Genomic DNA, 21,786 nt, shown 5'->3' with positions numbered 1-21,786 from the left:
TAGAAGAAAGATCAGTTTTTGTCCTATACAATATTCCACGATTATAGTTCTTGAAAACAGCTTATTTACCATCAGTACCCAGGGCAAATGATAAAACATGAGTCAGATTTTCACAATACAAACTTCATCCCTTTTGTACTTGGGTCATGCATAAGTATATAATGGATGGAACTGAGACTGTGATATCACAAAGCAAATGTTATCATTCTAAGAAAATCTTGGCTTTTCATAGATGTCTGTGATTTACAACTCTTCACAAAGAAGTTTTTACAAACTGAAATGATTTCATATACATACTTCATATCTTGAGACATCCTCCGGTTTCACATGTAATATGATGATAAAGATGTAGGTGGTATTAATCATACATTAGTTAAATGTCAGAGAGGACATATGAACCATAGTAATACTTCATAAACATAGTAATACTGGTGTTGTTTTCCTTATGTTTAATAAATTTTATTAAATGGTGTGTGTACGTAGTGTGTGTATGTTTGTGTAATGTGTGTAAGTCATGTGTGTTTGTGCACGCATCCAATTTCACAAAATTTTATAGCAAAATAAAATAAAATTCTTTGTGATCACTGGAATTTTTAAAAAGTTTTGCAACTGTTATCTGATTTATATCTGTTCTGAGGTATAATTTATGTCATGTACAGTATTGTCTTTTCCCCTTGTCCTTTTTGTCAGGAATCCTATCTCTATTTTTGTGTTGGTAGGAAAAACATTCTCATACATATATTTTTGTATGTATTTAAACGGCAACAATACAGCTTTTCAGTTTTCTTTGCCCTCTGGGTCAAACTGTGCTCCTCTCAGAATGTCCTTGGGAGGGCTGGGGAACCCATGTAAGAGACTGGGACAGTGGGCTCAGAGTGAGAAATTTTTAAAAGCTCCCATTCCATTGCTCCCAACTTAACACAATGCATTATTTATAGGAATGTGATTCTTACCTCAAAATGACTACAGATTTTTCTATATTGTCTACCTGGTTTTCCTGTCCTTTCCTTAAAGCATTTAATTTTGCAATTTCTTTTTGTAAATGTGCAATTTCCTCATTGACTTTAGTAAATTGGCTTGAAATGCCTAAATATTTCTCCTGAAAATTAAAAAAAAAGGTTTAAAAGCACAATTACATGCAATGATGCATTAAATTACTTATCCCAAAACAGAACTATTTTCATAACTGCAGTTGAAAATGTAATGCAAGTTAGGTAACACAATTTCAGTAAAGGTACACTTGTTTAAATCAGTTATTGTTTTGAAATATATTTTACAAATGAGATAATTTCATTTTTGTGCATTGCTCAATATGTCTTTCCTGTGCTTTTTATTATTGTTTCACATGATGAGTATATAAGAAATGATCTTCATCATCAGGAAGAATGCACAGGTGGACCCCATCTACTTGGAAGAGATGATTCTGAAGCTATATGGCGGTCAATCATATAGTTTGAACTGGGGTTGGCAACCAATTTAGTTACTGAAGCATTGGTGTTATACTCCTTACCCTCATCATTAGTCTAATCACTGAATCAGTGGTTGTACTTTCTGGGTCACCTTCAAAGACATTCCATATCGGAGGCTTATTAACTAATCTCCCATTATCAATGACTAGAATTGCCACTTAAGAAGGAATGGAATTACTTTCACATGATGTCTAAAGCTCAAAATCCCTCAAAGGTGATTCAGAAGAATAACACAGTCAATAATAATATCACAAAGAAGTCTAATTGAGCGGTCCACCTCCCTCCACCAAGTTCCAGACCATGGTTATCTACCATTCTGTTTCAGGCCTATGCCCAGGTTTGATTATTGAAGTGGATCCAGATAATTCATTTCTTATAGAATTCTCTGAAGCCCTAACATCTTCTTTAGAATCCTCCCAGAAAGCATAGTTGCATGGGGACTGCATAGTTGTCTAATATACTCAAATGAAAAATGGTCTCTTCAGGAGGGAATACATACCATTCCCTCTTACAAGTTAGAAGGTATCACCTCTCCCCCTGAACGGTATTAATTCTTATCCAAATCACCCTCTGTCATGCCACCCAAAAGAGCCAAGTAGGGTATAGAGATCAGAGCAAATGATAAAATATTTTAGATAAAATTATTGAAAATACATAGCAATAGTCGCTGGCTGAGTGACTTTGGGCCAGTCGCTCTCTCTCAATTCAACTTACAGGGTTGTTGTTGTGGAGAAAATAGGAAGAGGGAGGAATATTAAGTAACTTTATGCCTTAAGTCACCAAAATAAAGTAATAAAGGCAGAATAAAAATATAATAGCAATTAATTTAGTAATATGAAATATAAAAAACTTAAAAAAACCAAACACAGAAATAAATGTGGAAATTGAACTTTTGCAAAACAATAAATTACATGACTTACACCAGAAAATGCATCCCAGATTCTACATCTAAATATGAGTCAACATTCAATGCAATTATTTTAAAATATTTAGATTTAGATTAGATTTAGATTTATTGGATTTTTATACCGCCCTTCTCCCGAAGGACTCAGGGTGGTTCACAGCCAAAATAAAACAACAATTATATACACAATAAAACAATAGTTAAAAAACTTATTAGATATAAGGCCAAAATTAAAACCATTTAAAACCGTAAAAACCCCATAAAATTTATATCAAATATTAAAAACTATTAAAATTTCTATGCCAGTCCTGCACGAATAAATAGGTAAGTCTTCAACTTGCGGCGGAAGGTCCGAAGGTCAGGCAGTTGACGAAGTCCTGGGGGGAGTTCATTCCAGAGGGTGGGAGCCCCCACAGAGAAGGCCCTTCCCCTGGGGGCCACCAGCCGACATTGCTTGGCAGACGGCACCCTGAGAAGTCCCTCTCTGTGCGAGCGCACGGGTCGCTGGGAGGCATTCGGCAGCAGTAGGCGGTCCCGTAGGTGGTCCCGTAAGGTCCCGTAATTTACTTGATATAGAATTAGGAGGGTTATGATGTTTCCTAATAATGGATTCTTTCTTTTTTTCCAAAATTAATATTATTATTGATATTGATATTACTAGGAGAGCCTATGCCCAAGTTTGTGTTGTACACCAGTTATGCCCTTTCCTGGATCATGAGTTCTTGCACTCAATCACTCATGCCTAGGTCATCTTGTGTTTGGATTACTGCAATGTGCTCTACATATGTGACCCCTGAAGAATATTTGGAAGCTAAAGCTAGCACAGAATGCAGTCATGTGGATATGTAACACCACTGTTGAACAAGCTGCACTGATTACCAGCTTATTTCCAGGTCCCATTCAAGGTGCTGGTTATCACTTTTAAAGTGCTTTTTCGCATGGGCCCCAGGTTACCCTAGGAGTTATCTCATCCCAATGGGACTGGCCTGCTCAACTCATTCCAGCAGAAGGGGCATGCTACAGACATGATAATAATAACAGAGTTGGAAGGGACCTTGGAGGTCTTCTAGTCCAGCCCCTGCCCAGGCAGGAAACCCTACACCATCTCAGACAAACGGTTATCCAACATTTTCTTTAAAAAATTCCAGTGTTGGAGCATTTACAACTTCTGCAGGCAAGTTGTTCCACTGATTAATTGTTCTAACTGTCAGGAAATTTCTCTTAGTTCTAAGTTGCTTCTCTCCTTGATTAGTTTCCACCACCCATTGCTTCTTGTTCTACCCTCAGGTTCTTTGGAGAATACCCTCTTCTCTGTGGCAATTCCTGAGATATTGGAACACTGCTATCACGTCTCCCCTAGTCCTTCTTTTCATTAAACTAGGCATACCGAGTTCCTGCAACCGTTCTTCATATGTTTTAGCCTCCAGTCCCCTAATCATCTTTGTTGCTCTTCTCTGCACTCTTTCTAGAGTCTCAACATCTTTTTTACATCGTGGCGACCAAAACTGAATGCAATATTCCAAGCGTGGCCTTACCAAGGCATTATAAAGTGGTATTAACACTTCACGTGATCTTGATTCTATCCCTCTGTTTATGCGGCCCAGAACTGTGTTGGTGTTCTGTTTCCCTCCCCCCAATACTCCCAGCAAAGAGTCAGTCAGAGGCCTTCTTTTCTCCTTTTATTTACATAGATATATTTCCTGGCCACGTCTACACACAGGCCTGCCAAGTTTCTGGAGATAACGAGGAAATTATAGATAAGGCCAGAATTACTCACGAATATATTCTTCCCTCCATTGAGACAGTTAGCCCGCGCCAATTCATTGCTTTGTCCAAGACAAAAAACCAGGAAGTCCCGCCTCCTATTTATAGTCTCTGCAGATGTCACTGCATGACAATTATGACTTGGCTTTCCCCCAACCCTTCCGCTGCTGCGCACGCCGATCACGTCTGCGCAGTCTTGCATCACTCCAAAACTGTTCTTGGGGCGTTGCCAAATCAGAAGAAGGCTCCAGGGAATCAGGTCTTGCCGGCCCCTCCTTCTCCCTTTGAGTGGGTGCCAGGGAGGGAAAGGGCTCAAGAGAAACAGGGCTTGCCAGGTCTTCTCCCTCACTTTCTGAATCATCCGAGTCCAGGAGTCCGGGTCCAGGAACCTGGGTCACAACAGTTGGCTTTTTTGGCAGCTGCTGCACACTGCTGGCTCATATCTAAATGGTTGTCCACTAGGACTCCAAGATCCCTCTCACAGTTACTACTATTGAGCAAGGTACCACATATACAGTACCTGTGCATTTTGTTTTTTTGGCCTAAATGTAGAATCTTAGTTTTTTCACTGTTGAATTTCATTTTGTTAGATAGCACCCAATATTCTAATCTTTCAAGATCTTTCTTGAGCCTATCTTCTGGAGTGTTGGCTATTCCTGCCAGCTTGATGTCATCTGCAAATTTGATGAGTTCCCCATCTATCCCCTCGTCCAAGTCATTGATGAAGATGTTGAAGAGTACTGGGCCTAAAACAGAGCCTTGGGGTACTCCACTGCATACTTCCCTCCATGTGGATGTAGTTCCGTTGAGGACTACACGTTGAGTGTGGTTGGTCAGCCAGTTACGAATCCATCTGGTGGTGGTGCTGTCTAACCCACATTTTTCTACTTTATCTGGTAGTAGGTTATGATCTATTTTATCAAATGCTTTATTGAAGTCCAAGTAAATTATAGTATATTGTTATATAGTACATTACCAAGTAAATTATAGTACATTGCTGGTCAAGGAATTCCAACTGGCAGAGTCCAAGAGAAGGGCCTTTTCTGCATGGCTCCCACCCTCTGGAACATTGTGCCTATTGGAGTGAGATCTGTCCCCACCCTCTTGGTCTTCGTAACGAGCCTCAAAACCTGGTTCTGTTGATTGGCCTGGGACCCTGATGGGGGCATTCCATGCTGAAGATGGTTAATGGATTAAGAAGATCCCATCCCCATTGTACCTAATTTCTGTTAATTTTAATATTTAATTTTTTTTATGTTTTTCATTTTTGCTTTTATGACAGGTGCTTTTATTCACCACCCATTGCTTGATAGTGGGTTGGGTGACATACAAATTTAGTAAGCAAGCAAGCAAGCAAACAAACAAACAAACAACTATTGCCTTAAGATCTGATATTTCTCATTGTTGTTCTGGAAGTATTTTCCCAGTTAACATGGTAATACAAGAGACCCTTCTTTGTTTTTGGTGCACTATTTGTGCAATTTCCTGTAAAGGAAATGCAAAATACTGTATCTTTTTTGCACCATATGAAACATAGTAGCTGATTAGTTTGTTAGAACTGATCCATAGACATGGTAGAAGCAAGGATAGTTTGTAAGGATAAAAATATATGGATATGTATTGTGAACAGTACTGACATAAATTATGTTTAGTTACATTTCCTTTTCTCCTATCTCCTGGTTTATTTTATACTGCTTAGTATGTGTTCATTTTTTTATTTTGCCTAATTTCACTTATCAGATAAAGGTGATAGGATGAAGGGTGTTCAGATATACAATATCCCTGACTACTTTTAGATTTATTTGTGATTACATTTTTTCCATTATACTGTACTTTAGGATTAGGTGATACAGTAATTCTCCATTTTACCCAATTACCCATGGGTGCAAGGGACTTTTGCTAATGCTGGTGTTGTTCTTATTATTATTCAAAAAAGAATTAGGGACTCTAGAGTAAGATTAAAAGCACTGTTTTGATTAAATTATAGATATGAACTCTCCTGGTTAGCCACATTAATTTTTCAATCATTTACAAATATGCACAATAAAAACCAATGCAACACAACAATAATACACATAAGACATTTTATACAAAGGCCTGCAATTATATATACATTGATACAAACGCAGTATTCATAATAATAGCCAGAATATCTCATTTGCTAATACAGACAACCACAGCAGTAAACATCTACCATAATTTACAAAAAGATGCCATCTGCTGTGCAAAGGTATAATCAGCAGGCTATTTCTATCAGAGTTGAATACTTTTTCTTCCTCATATTAATCTTTACCTTCCTTTCTTCAAAGTCCCCCAAAGAAATAGAAGTGACCCCAACATGAATTTGTATTTTACTCCATCTCAAGATTAAGGATATGATTGGGTTCATTTAAGAAGGGGAAAGGAATAATGTACCACATTCAGAAAGGTTTAGATATATTCAAGATAAGGGAGGACAAGCATCGGTTTAGCATTTGAAAATAAACAAAACTTATTGATGGTAATATTAACACATTCACCTTTTTATCATCTAATAGCTTCTGAGCACATTTCTTTTTATTTTCTAATTCATTTTTTACATTTTCCTCCTTGTCATCAAGTTCTTTGATCTTCTGATCTAATTCAGCTATTTTCTGAAAAATACAAATGCAAAAAAGAGTAATAGACTCTAATCAAAATGAAGTCTGATACCTTTGAACATTATCACTTCCATACAGTCATTGGTAAGGTCTCTCAAAACCTTAGCAACAGTTCTATCCAATGTTTCCACTACTGAACTTTATTCATCCATGGAGTCAGTCAGTTGCTCCCTCCAGATGGTAAAAGGAAAGACACAGAAACAAGCAGTGAACTAACTGACAATCCACTTTCATCTTCTCTTATCATTTCAATGTATGGGGTGGGGGACAAAACCTGCCAAAGTGTAAAGAAAATGATGAAGCCACCCCTCAGAATGCCTGAGGAAGACAGAGGAACCTGGCAAGTTATCATGGCTACAGGAAAGATGGGGAAAATCACTACAGCTGAGCAGATGGATTAGTGAAAAGTTCCCACCAGTAGAATGTCATTCACTCCACCACTTGGAGATATTGGCTGCAAAACTGAACTTACAATGTTTCCTCTGGAGTAAGATGAGCTAATAATTTAGCAGCTCAGATTCCTAGGCCCCAATCAAATCAAGAAGCCATGGAATACAGAGGGCGGCACTGATCTTAGTGATGGACATTTTAAATTAACAATTAAGTAATCAAACATAAAAAGTTTCACTCTTAGAATGATGATGCTTACATAATACTGGTTTTCACTAAAACATATGTACAAGTAAAAATAAACATGTACATTTGCTCCCACATTTCTAATAAGCCATTTGGTCTTTATCACATTGATTCTACTGAGTTTTGTTCCTTGGGGAAGAGCTGATAGTATTACTCACTGACATTAATGTGCCATTTTGAAAATATAATTATTTCAATCTCTTTTTTTGCATAGCACTGAAGCCATTATAGCCACAGAGAAGTTATTTTACATTTAATTCATATTGACATGTTGACTTATTCCAAATGCCAATTTGTGTTCAGTTATATTCTGTGAAGGAAATGCAAAAAAATTTAGCAAGGGAAGTATTATGGAGCAATATTTCAACATGTTATTTAACTTACCTCCATAAGTTCTTTGAGCACGTCTTTATTTTTTTCCAGTATTTCTGCTTGTTCAGCTGAAAGCTGCTCATATTTTCTTAATTTACTCTTCATCTTTTCCATTAATTTCTCATGCTCCTTTTTCTTTCTTTCTAACTCTGCTTGTAGTGCTTTAAGTCTTTTCTGTTTATAAAATAAAATGTTTATAAAACGTTTACTGAAGTACTTTAACAAAAAGGAGACATCCAAAAATAGACAGTCTGATTTTATCAAAAGTACATATCTGAGAGAGATATTGAATGAAAAAATTAATATTTACACACTATATTTTTAAGTGTACCACCACATTTTCAAGGTAATTTTAAAAGTCTTCAAGATGTATGCTTTCTAAAGAATTTCTTAAATGATGAATTCCTGTGAGCAAACTGGAATGATGGTAGAAAATGCAAAAAGACTTTGAATTACAAAGTTACTAGAAATATGGAAGTTGTAATTGAAACTGCATGATTCCTGGCAGAAAATATGCTACTATTATCATTACGTTGACAGCGTATTTCCTTTCCAAATTTCAGAAGAAAACAATTGCTTTTCAAAAAGTCATGTCTTTATAGCCAGCCTGCCACAATGTTTCTTTTCTGTTGGGATGCTGGATGGAATAGTAGGCAATAGAGGAAATTAGACACTTCAGGAACCTAGAGCATCCAAATGGAATGCTGTAATGATTCCAATATCCAAACTGAATCATTGTTGTTTTTTTCCCATCATCTTGATTTTTATCAGATGCCTATGAGACTTGCTGTCCTGTATTTAAATTCAAAGATGTCTTTAAATTAAAAAAGAAAAAAAATCCTCCTCTCTGTATAAATCATGTATCATTTTTTTACATATTATTAGATTGAGCCCTAGTGTAAAAATATGTTCTAGATAATCTCTTTCAAACTGAATAAATAGGGGATAGAGTGAAAAAAAGAGATGTACTAATGATTGCATTAATGGCTAAAAAAGAAAAATACAATTTGATCATATGGTCATCTAGGGATGATGGTTCCTCCCCTGCAAGGCAAGAAAAATAGACACCCAAGAAAACAGCTTTGTATAAGCTCTTCTTTAAAGTACTCTTAGTATAGTAAAATGATCTTAATGCTGTCTATGTATAGCTTAGCATTCATTCATCTTCCCATACATCATGCCATAAATTATACAGAAGAGGTTGTGTGAATATAATTTTTTTTAAAAATCTGTACTAATATTTTAAAAATTATTTTCCTTACCTGAGTCAGCTTCCAAGCACTTATTTCATCTCTAATTTGTTTTTTAATATTCTCTTCCAAATTCTATAACATAAATAGAACAATTGCAATCAATAGTAGACAAAAAAGTACAGAAACTACCACAAAATAAATAATCTGCAAATCAGATGAAAAGGGGTCAGTTGGATTGCTTTTTTAACTAGCCAGTTTAAGTATTCCATTAACATATGCTGTTTAAAGGCTGGCTGTAGCATTCTTAACTTTTGGGTCACTGTTTCTACATAGTTTTAATTATTAATACCATATTACAGGATTACTTTAATGAAGCATTCCAACTGATCCTTCTGCCACCCCCCCTATCCATGGATTATCCAAGCAGCGCACTGGAAAAGGTAAGTGATATTACACAGTGTCTCAATAATGCAAGTGCTAGAACTTTTTAATTCTATAAGAAGCATATTTTCAATTACAGAAATTTGAAATCATCAAAAACCTTAGTAAAATTCAACTATAAGTCACAGGAAATGTAACATATAATGATTACTTATGCTAGGTGCAGATTTTGACATCCTGTCAAAGTTGGATAAAGAATACAATCTACTTGTTCATTAGCAATGGATGTAAAAATCTACCGTGTTTTCCCGAAAATAAGACCCTGTCTTAGATTTTTTTTGAACCCTGAAATAAGCGCTTGGCCTTACTGCCATGTGCTCAAAAGCCCAATTGGGCTTATTATCAGGGAATGTCTTATTTTGGGGGAAACAGGGTATTTAGCTGCAAATATCTCTCTTGAATAGTGATGCTTGTCCCTAGGTTTGCAATAGAAAAGAATAATGCAATACAGTGCAATAGAAAAGAATAATGCAAAATATGGTTAAAAACATACTAGAAAAAGTGACTTGTGGAACTAGAAAAAAAAAATAACATATGAAGTTTTTCACAGAAATGAAATAAATATTACTGAAAACTTGTTTTTTTCCAGAAAAAATACTTTAAATACAAAATTGGATTAATGCAGTAATATTCTATTCTGTTCAATGTAATAATTTAATATCTTATAATTAAACTTAGTACAAATTCAGCAGTATTAAACAACCTTGAAACGTGATTTTTCTTTACCAATGCCTTCGTTCAGTTCCTCCAGTTTTGTTTTGGCATCGTCATAAGCCAACTCAGCAGCATAAAGGTCTTTATTTACTTTTTTTAAATGTTCTTCCAGCCTACGAATATTTTTCTGCAAAACCTGAATTTCTGATTGGTATCCCATTTTCCTTCTTGCACTGTTTAAAACACATTTAAAAACTTCTTACAATATTAGCAATTTTTCAATAGTTCAGTAGTTTAGAAAGGCTGCATATTTTGTTATGCTTTTATAAAGAAATGCCACAGCTTGCTTCATCTTTTATTATTGAGAGTTCACTGACATAATTCAAAATTATTTTTTAACATAAAAAGAGAATAAAACATTATTTACCATTATTAGTGTAAACATTATTTGTTGTGGAGAAATTAGAACATTCATCTTCAAATGCTAATCAGGCTGGACATGATTATTAATTGAATGGAAGAACTATAGGCTAAACTAGAAATTTATCTCTTTTTCAAATATTACACTAACTCCTCTGGTATAGAAGCAAAACTTGGGAACATTTTTCTTAGATAATGGTTTAGCAAATTAGTTGGTTTTTTATGATTTCTAGTTTGACATTTTGATATGATCACATCCCACTTGTTATGCCTAACATATTTCTCTAAAATCTAACAGCTCCATTTCTGTTACCTTGTTCTATGTTTCTTTATTAAGATATAAATATTATCCATACTATCCTTCTTCAACTGCCTTTTTTACACTTATATGTCTGTACATTCATTGTATTTTCCTTTATCTCACTGGTAATTTTCTGCATATAAATTAAATATATAATTAAATATATATTCAATAAAGTTCAACAGAAATCATCTAATCTCTCCAAATTAATTTATATACAGCTCAAATGTCTTCGGTGAGAATAAAAAGACTAAAAATAAAATACTGTTGAATTGGAGTTATTCAGAATGTAAATTTATTAGGTGTTAACACGGTGCCACTTACCTGTCTCTGAATTTGTACATAAATCCGGCATTTTCATTTTTAAGATATTGGATTTCATTTTGCAAATTAGTGAACTGTTGAAGATCATGTGCAAGCTTATCCTTCAGTTTTTGTAGATCAGATTCTTTATTGGATTTCTACAGATAGTATACATAGCATATAAATAATTATGAAAATACATAATTTAATATGGCATGAGTTGAATGGAAAACCCTTTTAAATACCGTATATACTCGAGTATAAGCCGAGTTTTTCAGCACATTTTTTGTGCTGAAAAACGTCCCCTCGGCTTATACTCGGGTCTATACGGCTTATACTCAAGTTTTTTTTTTTTTAAGCCCCTCGGCTTATACTCGAGTATATACGGCTTATACTCGAGGTTTTTTTTTTCTTTTTTTCACATTTTACCGGACTGAAGCCCTGCCGGTGCAGTGAGAGGGCGGGGCGGGGGAGCCGCCAGCCTTCTCAGCTGAGGGAGGGAGGGTTTCCCCAACCGGTAGGTGCCTCATTTCCCACCCTCGGCTTATACTCGAGTCCCCAGTTTACCCCAGTTTTTGGGGTAAAATTGGGGACCTCGGCTTATACTCGGATCGGCTTATATTCGAGTATATACGGTATATGAATTCTAAAACTTACTGAGCTTTCCATAATCTTCACTTCTTTGAGAAATTCATCCAGCAATTGTCTGTTTTCACTTTCTTGTCTTGAAATTTTCAACTTCAAACGCCTTTCCTAATATTAAAAATACATTATTTAATTAACATTGATTTGAAACAATATCATAAATGTATTTCATGGTAACATTATTATAGTCTTTTAAAAAATTCTATTGTCTGAAAAGCTTTTTAAAATCTGTATGTGCATATTTAGCTTCATTAGTAAAAGTGTGGGTATAAAAAGGAAAAACAAAAGATTAAGAGACTAGAAAAATATTCTTTAAAAATTAAGAACAATTGTTGCGTGATGGATCTTGAAGACAAATAAAAAGAAATTATCTAAGGATGTAAAAGGAACCTAATTATATTTATGTTAGTATTCAAAATATGAACCACTAAACCATATCTTCTATAAATATATAGAATCAACTTCAAAATTAATCTAAATTGCTAGCTGTCATTATATTTTATGCCGCGGTGTGGCTCAGGCTGTAAGAAGCCTGTTATTAAACACAGCTGCTTGCAATTACTGCAGGTTCTAGTCCCACCAAGCCCAAGGTTGACTCAGCCTTCCATCCTTTATAAGGTAGGTAAAATGAGGACCCAGATTGTTGGGGGGATAATAAGTTGACTTTGTATATAAATATACAAATAGAATGAGACTATTGCCTTACACAATGTAAGCCACCCTGAGTCTTCGAGAAGGGCGGGATATAAATGTAAATAAATAATAAATAAATAATAAACTTAACTATTATTTCTGTGAAGGATTTCCTTTCCTCAGTTTTGAATCTCTCACCATTTAGCTTTATTCGATGACCCCACTTCTTATAGATACTTTATTCATATATAATTTCTTTATATGAAACATAATGTTATACATCATCACAAAAATTATATGTGTATAAATCTCCTGATCCTGTCCTAAGCTGAAATGTTCCTGAAGTTATGAAGTTTCTCATGGAGAGTTGCTCAAGCTTCTTTGTTACTTTTATAACTCTTCTGGACCTTTCCTAGCTCTTCAAGGTCTGATATACCTTTGAAACACAGTTTATTTATTTATTTATTTATTTAATCAAATTTGTATACCGCCCTATCTCCCGAGGGACTCAGGGCGGTTCACAGGCAAATAAAAACATATAAATACAAATTAAGATCACAATTAAAAAACTTATTCTAAAGCCAAATTAATTAAAAATGATATAAATACTAAAACCAATTAAAATCAACCTAAATTTAAAATCTAGTCCAGTCCTGCGCAAATGAATAAATGTGTTTTAAGCTCACGACGGAAGGTTTGGAGGTCCGGAAGTTGACGAAGTCCTGGGGGGAGTTCGTTCCAGAGGTGGGAGCCCCACAGAAGGCCCTTCCCTGGGTGTCGCCAGACGACACTGCCTAGCTGACGGCACCCTGAGGAGTCCTCTCTGTGAGAGCGCACGGTCGGTGAGAGGTATTCGGTAGCAGCAGGCGGTCCCGTAAGTAACCCGGCCCTATGCCATGGGCGCTTTAAAGATGGTTACCAAAACCTTGAAGCGCACCGGAAGGCCACAGGTAGCCAGTGCAGTCTGCGCAGGATAGGTGTCACATGGAGCCACGGGGCTCCTCTATCACCCGCAGCCGCATTCTGAACTAACTGCAGTCTCCGGATGCCCTTCAAGGGGAGCCCCATGTAGAGAGCATTGCAGTAATCCAGGCGAGGCGTCACGAGGCGTGAGTGACCGTGCATAGGGCATCCCGGTCTAGAAAGGGCGCAACTGGCGCACCAGGCGAACCTGGTAAAAAGCTCTCCTGGAGACGGCCGTCAAATGATCTTCAAAAGACAGCCGTTCATCCAGGAGGACGCCCAAGTTGCGCACCCTCTCCATTGGGGCCAATGACTCGCCTCCAACAGTCAGCCGTGGACTCAGCTGACTGTACCGGGATGCCGGCATCCACAGCCACTCTGTCTTGGAGGGATTGAGCTTGAGCCTGTTTCTCCCCATCCAGACCCATACAGCTTCCAGACACCGGGACAGCACTTCGATAGCTTCGTTGGGGTGGCCCGGTGTGGAAAAGTACAGCTGGGTGTCATCCGCGTACAGCTGGTACCTCACACCGAAGCCACTGATGATCTCACCCAGCGGCTTCATATAGATGTTGAACAGAAGTGGCACCCCACAAGTGAGGCGCCTCGGAGCTGACCTCTGCCCCCCTGTCAACACCGTCTGCGACCGATCAGAGAGATAGGAGGAGAACCACCGATGAACGGTGCCTCCCACTCCCAACCCCTCCAACCGGCACAGCAGGATACCATGATCGATGGTATCAAAAGCCGCTGAGAGGTCTAATAGGACCAGGGCAGAGGAACAACCCCTATCCCTGGCCCTCCAGAGATCATCCACCAACGCGACCAAAGCCGTCTCAGTGCTGTAACCGGGCCGGAAACCGGACTGGAACGGGTCTAGATAGACAGTTTCCTCCAGGTGTAGAGGAAACTGATATGCCACCATACTCTCTACAACCTTCGCCACAAAGCAAAGGTTGGAGACCGGACGATAATTACCTAAAACAGCCGGGTCCAGGGAAGGCTTCTTGAGGAGGGGTCTCACCACCGCCTCTTTCAAGGCAGCCGGGAAGACTCCCTCCACCAAAGAAGCGCTCATAATTGCCTGGAGCCAGCCTCGTGTCACCTCCTGAGTGGCCAGCACCAACCAGGAGGGGCACGGGTCCAGTAAACATGTGGTGGCATTCAACCTACCCAACAACCTGTCCATGTCCTCGGGAGCCACAGGGTCAAACTCATCCCATACAATGTCACCAAGACCACCCTCAGACACCTCCCCTGAGTCACCGCAATTTTGGTCCAGACCGTCCCTTTGTTGAGCAATGTGAATGAGACAATATTATTGTGCTTATAGACAAACACCATGAAACACATCTGGTTTGCCACTGAGGAAGTGGAATGCTGGACTAGATAAATTTATCACTTGATACAAACATATGTTTGCACCTGTTTTGAATCCTGAATTGTCCTTGTTTTGTTTCACAGAAGAAAACTGACAAAGTGAGAAAAGATTCTTGTAAGTGAACTGGGGAGCTTTTCAGCTTTCTTTCCTCACGGAGCTCTTTCCTATATTACTCAGGTGAATTCTCTCAACTCTGCAGAGCAGGGAGAAACAGAAATAATTGTGTGTTGCTTCTCATTATTGATAGGCCATTTTAGCTAGCTGATTTCCACTCATAGGAACAGTTACAGTATCAATAAAAATTATATTAATATAAAAATTATAGAGGACTAAATGTATATTCCAGTAAACATTTACTGGGAAGTGTCATTAAATGGGATTAATTTCATAAATAAGTCTGTATTTTTAATTATCTGTTATATATAACAACTTAATGGCAACTATCATGAGGAAGGGTAAAACAAGGTTGATATTATCCCCACTAGAACCTGTTGGGATCCGTAGGCCCTAGTTGCTAAAACATGCTGGATACTGATGTTGGAATGTGCAAAATGGAATGTATGTGATTTTTAATTAAACATTTTCACTGCACTATGTAACACATCTATTAGTTGATTGCAAGTTGCCTAAGTTTTTTTAGGCAAGTTGCCTAAGCAGATGACACAACAGTGATTGGTCTCATTCAAGACAATGATGAATCTGCATACAGACAGGAGATTGAACAACTAGCCTTGTGGTGCAACCAGAACAATCTTGAACTAAAAACACTCAAAACCATAGAAATGGTGGTAGATTTTCGGAGAAACCCTCCTATATTACCACTTCTTACAATACTAGATAAACATAGTATCACAGTATCAAGCGTAGAGACCTTCAAGTTTCTAGGTTCTATCATATCTCAAGAGTTAAAATGGACATCTAGCATCAAAAACATCATCAAAAGCACAACAAAGAATGTTTTTTCTGCGCCAACTCAGAAAGCTCAAACTGCCCAAAGAGCTGCTGATACAGATCTACAAAGGAATTATTGAGTCTGTCATCTGCACCTCTATAACTGTCTGGTTTGGTTCCGCAACCCAACAAGACAGACACAGACTTCAGAGGATAATTAGAACTGCAGAAAAAACAATTACTACCAACCTGCCTTCCATTGAGGACCTGTATACTGCACGAGTCAAAAAGAGGGCTGAGAAAATATCTATAGACCCCTCATATCCTGGACATAAATTGTTTCAACTTCTACCCTCAAAATGACACTATAGGGCACTGCACACCAGAACAACAAGACACAAGGATAGTTTTTCCCTGAATGCCATTACTCTGCTAAACAACTAATTCTCACAATACTATCAAATTATTTACTAAGACTGTATTACTATTATTCTTCTCATCCTTCCTAGTACTTATCTCTTTCAACTTATGACTATAACCATGTTGCTTCTATCTTTACAATTTATATTGTTTTATTTGTTTCCTAATATGATTTGATTGCTTATTGGTAACCTATGATTATCACAAGTGTTGTATCTTATGATTCTTGATGAATGTATTTTATTTTTCTTTATATACAGAGAGCATATGCACCAAAGACAAATTCCTTTTGTGTCCAAACACACTTGGCCAGTAAAGAATTCTTTTCCATTCCATTCCATCTTAGTAGATACAATTGTAGTATTTCATGTGCTACTGTATTTTTGAAATTTTCATGCTTTGCACTTAATATTTAAAACTCACTTTATCACGCCAAGAATTTAAGTCAGCTTTTGTATCTGCTTCTTGCTTGATTAGTTCTTCAAGGCGATTTTCATTTTCCAGTATTTCCTCCCTCAATCTATGTATCTTGTTATTGAGGTCAGCATAAAACATGTCAGTTTCTTTTAACTCATCCCTAAAAAGCGGCAAGAATACATTATTTATTTCTCCAAATGAATTAAAGATCAAGTGAACATTTATTGTTATAATTGCAGTATCATCAATCTCCTTATAACTGCAGTTATCTTTATAACATTAGTAAATGTAGCAACAGTATTTTCTCAAGTTCTGATATCTAGCATTCATGTAAATTTCATTCGTTTCCATATGATTTACAGCCCACAGGTTTCTACAATCCTAGCTTGTCAGTCAATTGAGCCAACAAAATATTTTTGTAGCATAATAATGTTTAACATTATATATTAGAAGCTAATAAAAGAGAACAAGGAAACCAGCAGAGACATTGAGCTTGCTCACTATTTTATATTCTTAAAAGTGCCATAGAAATGTAGAAGGCAGAAGTATTTCCAGATCTCTAAATATCTGTCAATATTCTAGGAAGATAAATTAACTTCATACAATGGCTGGTAACCAATAGTTAGTGATTCTTCCTCCTTATTTTGTAGAGAATCCTACAAAATACAGTGGTAGGGTTTTTTTGCTATTGAAAAAAAACTGCAGCAAGAAAAGATAGGAAGAAAGGCCTGTTCCATTAGCAGGTCTTTATTGAAGGCCTGTTCCATTAGCAGGAATTTCCATTAGAGATCTGGAAATTCTGCTCCTAGTAGATAGGATCCCATCCAGACATTCATCAAAACTTCATTTTTACTATGGTGAGGAATTTCTGATTGTAAATTCCTTCTTTTGATAATCTTGAATGATATATAATTAAGGAGATCTTCTAGGCCAGTGGTTCTCAACCTGTGGGTCGGGACCCCGTTGGGGGTCGAATGACAATTTGCCAGGGGTCGCCTAAGACCATCAGAAATATGGGAAGTATACTTGCAAGTCGAAGAATCGCGCTCCAATGGTTGACTCCACAAGCCAGCTGCAGGCTCTTCAAATCGCTAGCCGAGTTCGGCTTCAGGCGCGATGAATTAAAAAAGAGAGAAATCTTTGCTCTGATGTCTCCCTCTCAAACCAGCTGCAATCACTCCCAATAGCTAGCCTACTCTGGCTTCAGGCACGATAAACATAATAAGGGAGGAGTCTCCGCTTTAATGCCTCCGTCCTCAAGGCAATCGCAAGCAGTTCAGATCGCTAGCCAATACGGCTTCAGGTGCGATAAATTCAAAATGAAAATAATTTTATGGTTGGGGTCGCCACATCGTGGGGAATAAATTCAAAATGAAAATAATTTTATGGTTGGGGTCGCCACATCGTGGGGAATTGTATTAAAGGGGTCGCCACATCGTGGGGAATTGTATTAAAGGGGTTGCAGCACTATAAAGGTTGAGAACCACTGTTCTAGGCACAACACTAATATTGTAATATCTCATAAACATAGAAGTTATGGTCCCAAGTCAAAAAACTGTTTTGTTGTAATTAGAAATATTACCTAAATTATGAGTGCTATCACTAATAAAATACACTTTTTTCTATATAATAACTAAGAATGCCCAAAACATTTGGTACACAAAGCAGTTTGTTTTGGCTGGTCCATGCTTGAAATTAAATATACATTTAAGATGTATTGGTTTAATGCGCTGAACAAGGAGGATGCAGGGGCCTTTCAGAGAAGGGGAAAAGCTAGGAAAAGCCAAAGACATCAGCTGTGGCAGATGAAGGAAGGGATGAAATGATAAGCCTGGTACATATTCTTCTTCTTTCTCTTCATCCCCTCAGTAGCAACCAACTTGAGATACTGGACTAACTTCCTTCCTCTCCCTTCAACTGCTGTCAATAACTCAGCATGACAAGATCTACCAGCCCACCTTCCTTATGCCCTTCTTCCCTCCTGCACAGAGTGCAAAATAGGTTTTTTTTAAACTTTTTTAAACTTCCAGAATCCATTCTTCATTCATTTCTGGCTACAAGAAAATTCCACAAGCTTTGCCTGTATCACATATTAGCTTAAAAACCTTAATTAATCCTTACCGATTACGTCTTCTCCTCCCTTTAGCAAAAGCTCTACTATTTCGCTTATTCTCTCATATCAACAATTTTTTGCCTAAAAAACCTTGCAGGGACTTGACCAGGCAGCCTCTGAGAATGTTGTGACCCAGACCCGAGTAGGTAGCAACAAACGCAGTCCTTAAGAAAAATACACTTTATTCAAACAGCTGGGAATTAGTTCATTCCCAGCGTCGTGTAACTCGAAATAAAACAAAGGCTTCACCAACAAACAAACATTCTTCGGACTGCCAAGGTCCTTTCTGATAAATGTCCAGAGCAGAAAATAGAGCAAAGAACTCAGCTGCAATGTTGCTTTCCGGCAAACTGAGACACCGGTGCTGGTCTCCTTTTAAACCTTATGGGAGGGGCCAATCATCTCTTGGCCCTACTCCTGAGGTGATCTCTCTGCTTGAGCTGCTCTTGCCTCTTGGCAGCTCTTCTCATGGGGGCATTAGGAACAGGCTCATCGCAGTCCGATTCTGTTGACAGCTCCACAGGCTTCTGATGGATCACGACACTATTCCCCACCGCAGGGCCCTTCCCCCGGGGAGGACGGGAATTGGTCAGGGAAGGCATTCACTACGGCAGGTGCACGCACAGAGGTTGCATCTTCCCAGGTGAAGTTCTCATGCCCATATCCCTTCCATGCAACGAGATGCTGGAACTGTCCTTTGAGCCACCAGGAGTGTTGTGTCTGCGTCCCCGAGCCAGGCCTGCTGCCAGAAAGTGACTTGGACAGTGAGGGGGAAGGGCGGTCAGGACTTACCTTGGGAGCACCGGCTTGCCTGGCTCAGCTTCAGGAGCCAGAAACAGGCCAGGTGGAAGAGATAATGAGGCCTCCATCCACTGACTCTTCCCCCCCAAGGCCACGCCTGCAGACCCAGCTGACGGCAATCAGGCTTGGTTTCGTAGGCAGGAGAGGAGGGAACAACAGAAGCAAGGGTGGAGCAGGCCTAGGAAGTGCTGAGTCATGGAGCCACACCCCACAGGATATAAAAGGCAGCTAGAGCTGCTGTGTCTCTTTGTAACAGGCAAATCCACTGAGTAAGAGCTGAAGTTTGTTTCTAGCTGACTCACCAGCATCGTGGAAGATAACAGAGGCTCTTGGCAGACACTGGCTATTTTACTGCCAGAGCTGATAGTGACGGCTAATTAAGCCATCCTTTGGACGGAGGCGAGGGAGGACAGAACAAGGAGTCCCGAATGCTGGCAACCTTGTACATGGGTGGTTCATCTCCATCATGTGGTGCCAGTTGGGGACAGTCAGGTTGGCGGAGTGGACAGGCGGGCCGCTGCGCTTTCTGTGTCAGAGCCCATAAATCCACTGGTTCCTGAACCGTAGAGAAAGGTTCTATAGGCAACACTGTCTGGAGTGGAAGCAGGTCTTCAATATGGGAATACTCCGGTTTACTCAAGAGCGCATCCGCCCTTTGACTATGACCACTGGGGCAGTTGTATGGCCGGTGCAGGGGCAATTGATCTGCCTCCTTCTCGCTGGAAACATCTGCAAAGTCTTCGAGGTCGGAAGGCAAGGACAACCCAGTTGGATCCTGCAGCTGGCCTGCGCAGACTTGGCAGATGTGGTCTACACATTGCAGGCTCGGAAAAGCAATGAAGTTCTGGGACCAATAGATCTGCGGGTCATGTGTCCGGAGCCAAGCCAAGCCCAAAACCACTGGAAACTGCAGGCCGGAGGTAATATAAAACTGAATGGCCTCCTCATGAGATCTGATGGTCATGCGTAAGGGTTGCGTGGTGGCCGTAATAGGCCAGACAGGAGCACCTGGCCATCAATGGTCTCCACAAGAATGGGAGGATCCACCGGACATTGAGGGATTAAATATTTGGCTGCAAACGCCACATCCATAAAGTTAATTGTAGCTCTGGAGTCCATCAAGGCGCAAGTTGAAATCCCCTGCTGATTATTGGGCAAAAAGACCTTTGCCGCCAAAAGCAGGTGTTGGGGGAGTCCGGGCTCTATGTCTGCTGGGCGTTCCTTGGTATTGGTGAGTGCCCAATCCAGAGTCTCCCCTAGATCGGGCTCAGGGCATTTCCCGACAAGGTTTTCTTTGGCTTTGGGGCAGGCACAGGAACCGGCTCCCCTCGTCGCTTCTGTGGGCAATAGGCAGCCATGTGCCCAGGTTCCCCACAATACAAGCACAACCCTCCTGAACGTCGTCTAGTTTTCTCAGTCACTGACCGATGGTGTCTGGCTGCGCCTAATTCCATGGCTTCACCTGTGGAGCCGGGGACTCCCGCCTGACTGGAACCACATGGGTCTCCTGGAGAGCATGTCGACTGGCCCGTCTCTGCAATTAGGCGTTGATCCTAAGGCACAGATGTACTAGCGCATCCTGCAACTCCTCTGATAAGCCATCTTGGAATGCATCCATAAGGGCTGCCTCATTCCAGGCTGAATCCTGGCTAAGCAGCCGAAACTCATTGATATACTCCTGCAGTGGGTTCCGGCCCTGCTTCAGGGTCTTCAGTCATCTGGTGGCAGTCTGCATGTAGATGGGGTCCTCATACATCAGTTGGAGATGATCACAAAACCCCCTGAAATCATCCAACAGAGGACTATCCTGCACCATCAGGGGCGTAGCCCAATAAGCTGCAGAGTCTGAAAGCAGGCTGAGTACAAACCCCACTTTATCCCTCAGTGGGAAAGTCCTCTCTTTTCAGGCTAATAAAAAGCTGGCATTGTCCTATAAAAGCAGGAAACATGGCTTGAGTACCATCAAACTTGTCTGGCATGGCAATATGAGCTCTTCTATGGGGAGAGAGAGAAGCTGGAGCTTGGAGCTGAGCCATCTGTGCAGTTAACAAAGCTACTTGCTGCTGAAGCTGTGCAGTCACAGCACAGAGCTCCTCCATTCTTAGAGGTTTGTTGACTACTTCTCCTTGTGGGCTGGAAAGCCATCTGTTGTGACCCAGACCTGAATAGGTAGCAACAAACACAGTCCTTAAGAAAAATACACTTTATTCAAACAGCTGGGAATTAGTTCATTCCCAGCATCATGTAACTCGAAATAAAACAAAGGCTTCACCAACAAACAAATATTCTTCGGTTATCACAAACCTGAGTTCAGTTTGGATAACTGCCAAGGTCCTTTCTGATAAATGTCCAGAGCAGAGAACAGAGCAAAGAACGTAGCTGCAACGTTGCTTTCCGGCAAACCGAGACACCGGTGCTGGTCTTCT

The 21,786-nt window shown here is 39.3% G+C and overlaps 1 protein-coding gene across 2 annotated transcripts in view; it reads right to left on the bottom strand.

Annotated features, from left to right (window-relative positions):
- The window catches only part of CCDC178 (coiled-coil domain containing 178), a 152,151-nt gene that overhangs the window by 93,519 nt on the left and 36,846 nt on the right, over positions 1 to 21,786 (bottom strand). For both annotated transcript variants that reach the window (XM_058176928.1, XM_058176927.1), the window contains 8 exons: positions 16,453 to 16,606; positions 11,754 to 11,849; positions 11,118 to 11,254; positions 10,122 to 10,305; positions 9,047 to 9,109; positions 7,797 to 7,958; positions 6,657 to 6,770; positions 954 to 1,099 (listed from right to left, as the gene is read on the bottom strand). In XM_058176928.1, coding sequence (XP_058032911.1) covers positions 954 to 1,099; positions 6,657 to 6,770; positions 7,797 to 7,958; positions 9,047 to 9,109; positions 10,122 to 10,305; positions 11,118 to 11,254; positions 11,754 to 11,849; positions 16,453 to 16,606 — 1,056 coding nt within the window. The remainder of the gene's footprint in view (positions 1 to 953; positions 1,100 to 6,656; positions 6,771 to 7,796; positions 7,959 to 9,046; positions 9,110 to 10,121; positions 10,306 to 11,117; positions 11,255 to 11,753; positions 11,850 to 16,452; positions 16,607 to 21,786) is intronic.

Source organism: Ahaetulla prasina, chromosome 3, assembly GCF_028640845.1.
Source record: "Ahaetulla prasina isolate Xishuangbanna chromosome 3, ASM2864084v1, whole genome shotgun sequence".
Taxonomy (NCBI): Eukaryota; Metazoa; Chordata; class Lepidosauria; order Squamata; family Colubridae; genus Ahaetulla; species Ahaetulla prasina.
Note: the sequence above shows the minus strand (reverse complement) of the source record. Positions and strands in the feature narration are given on the sequence as shown.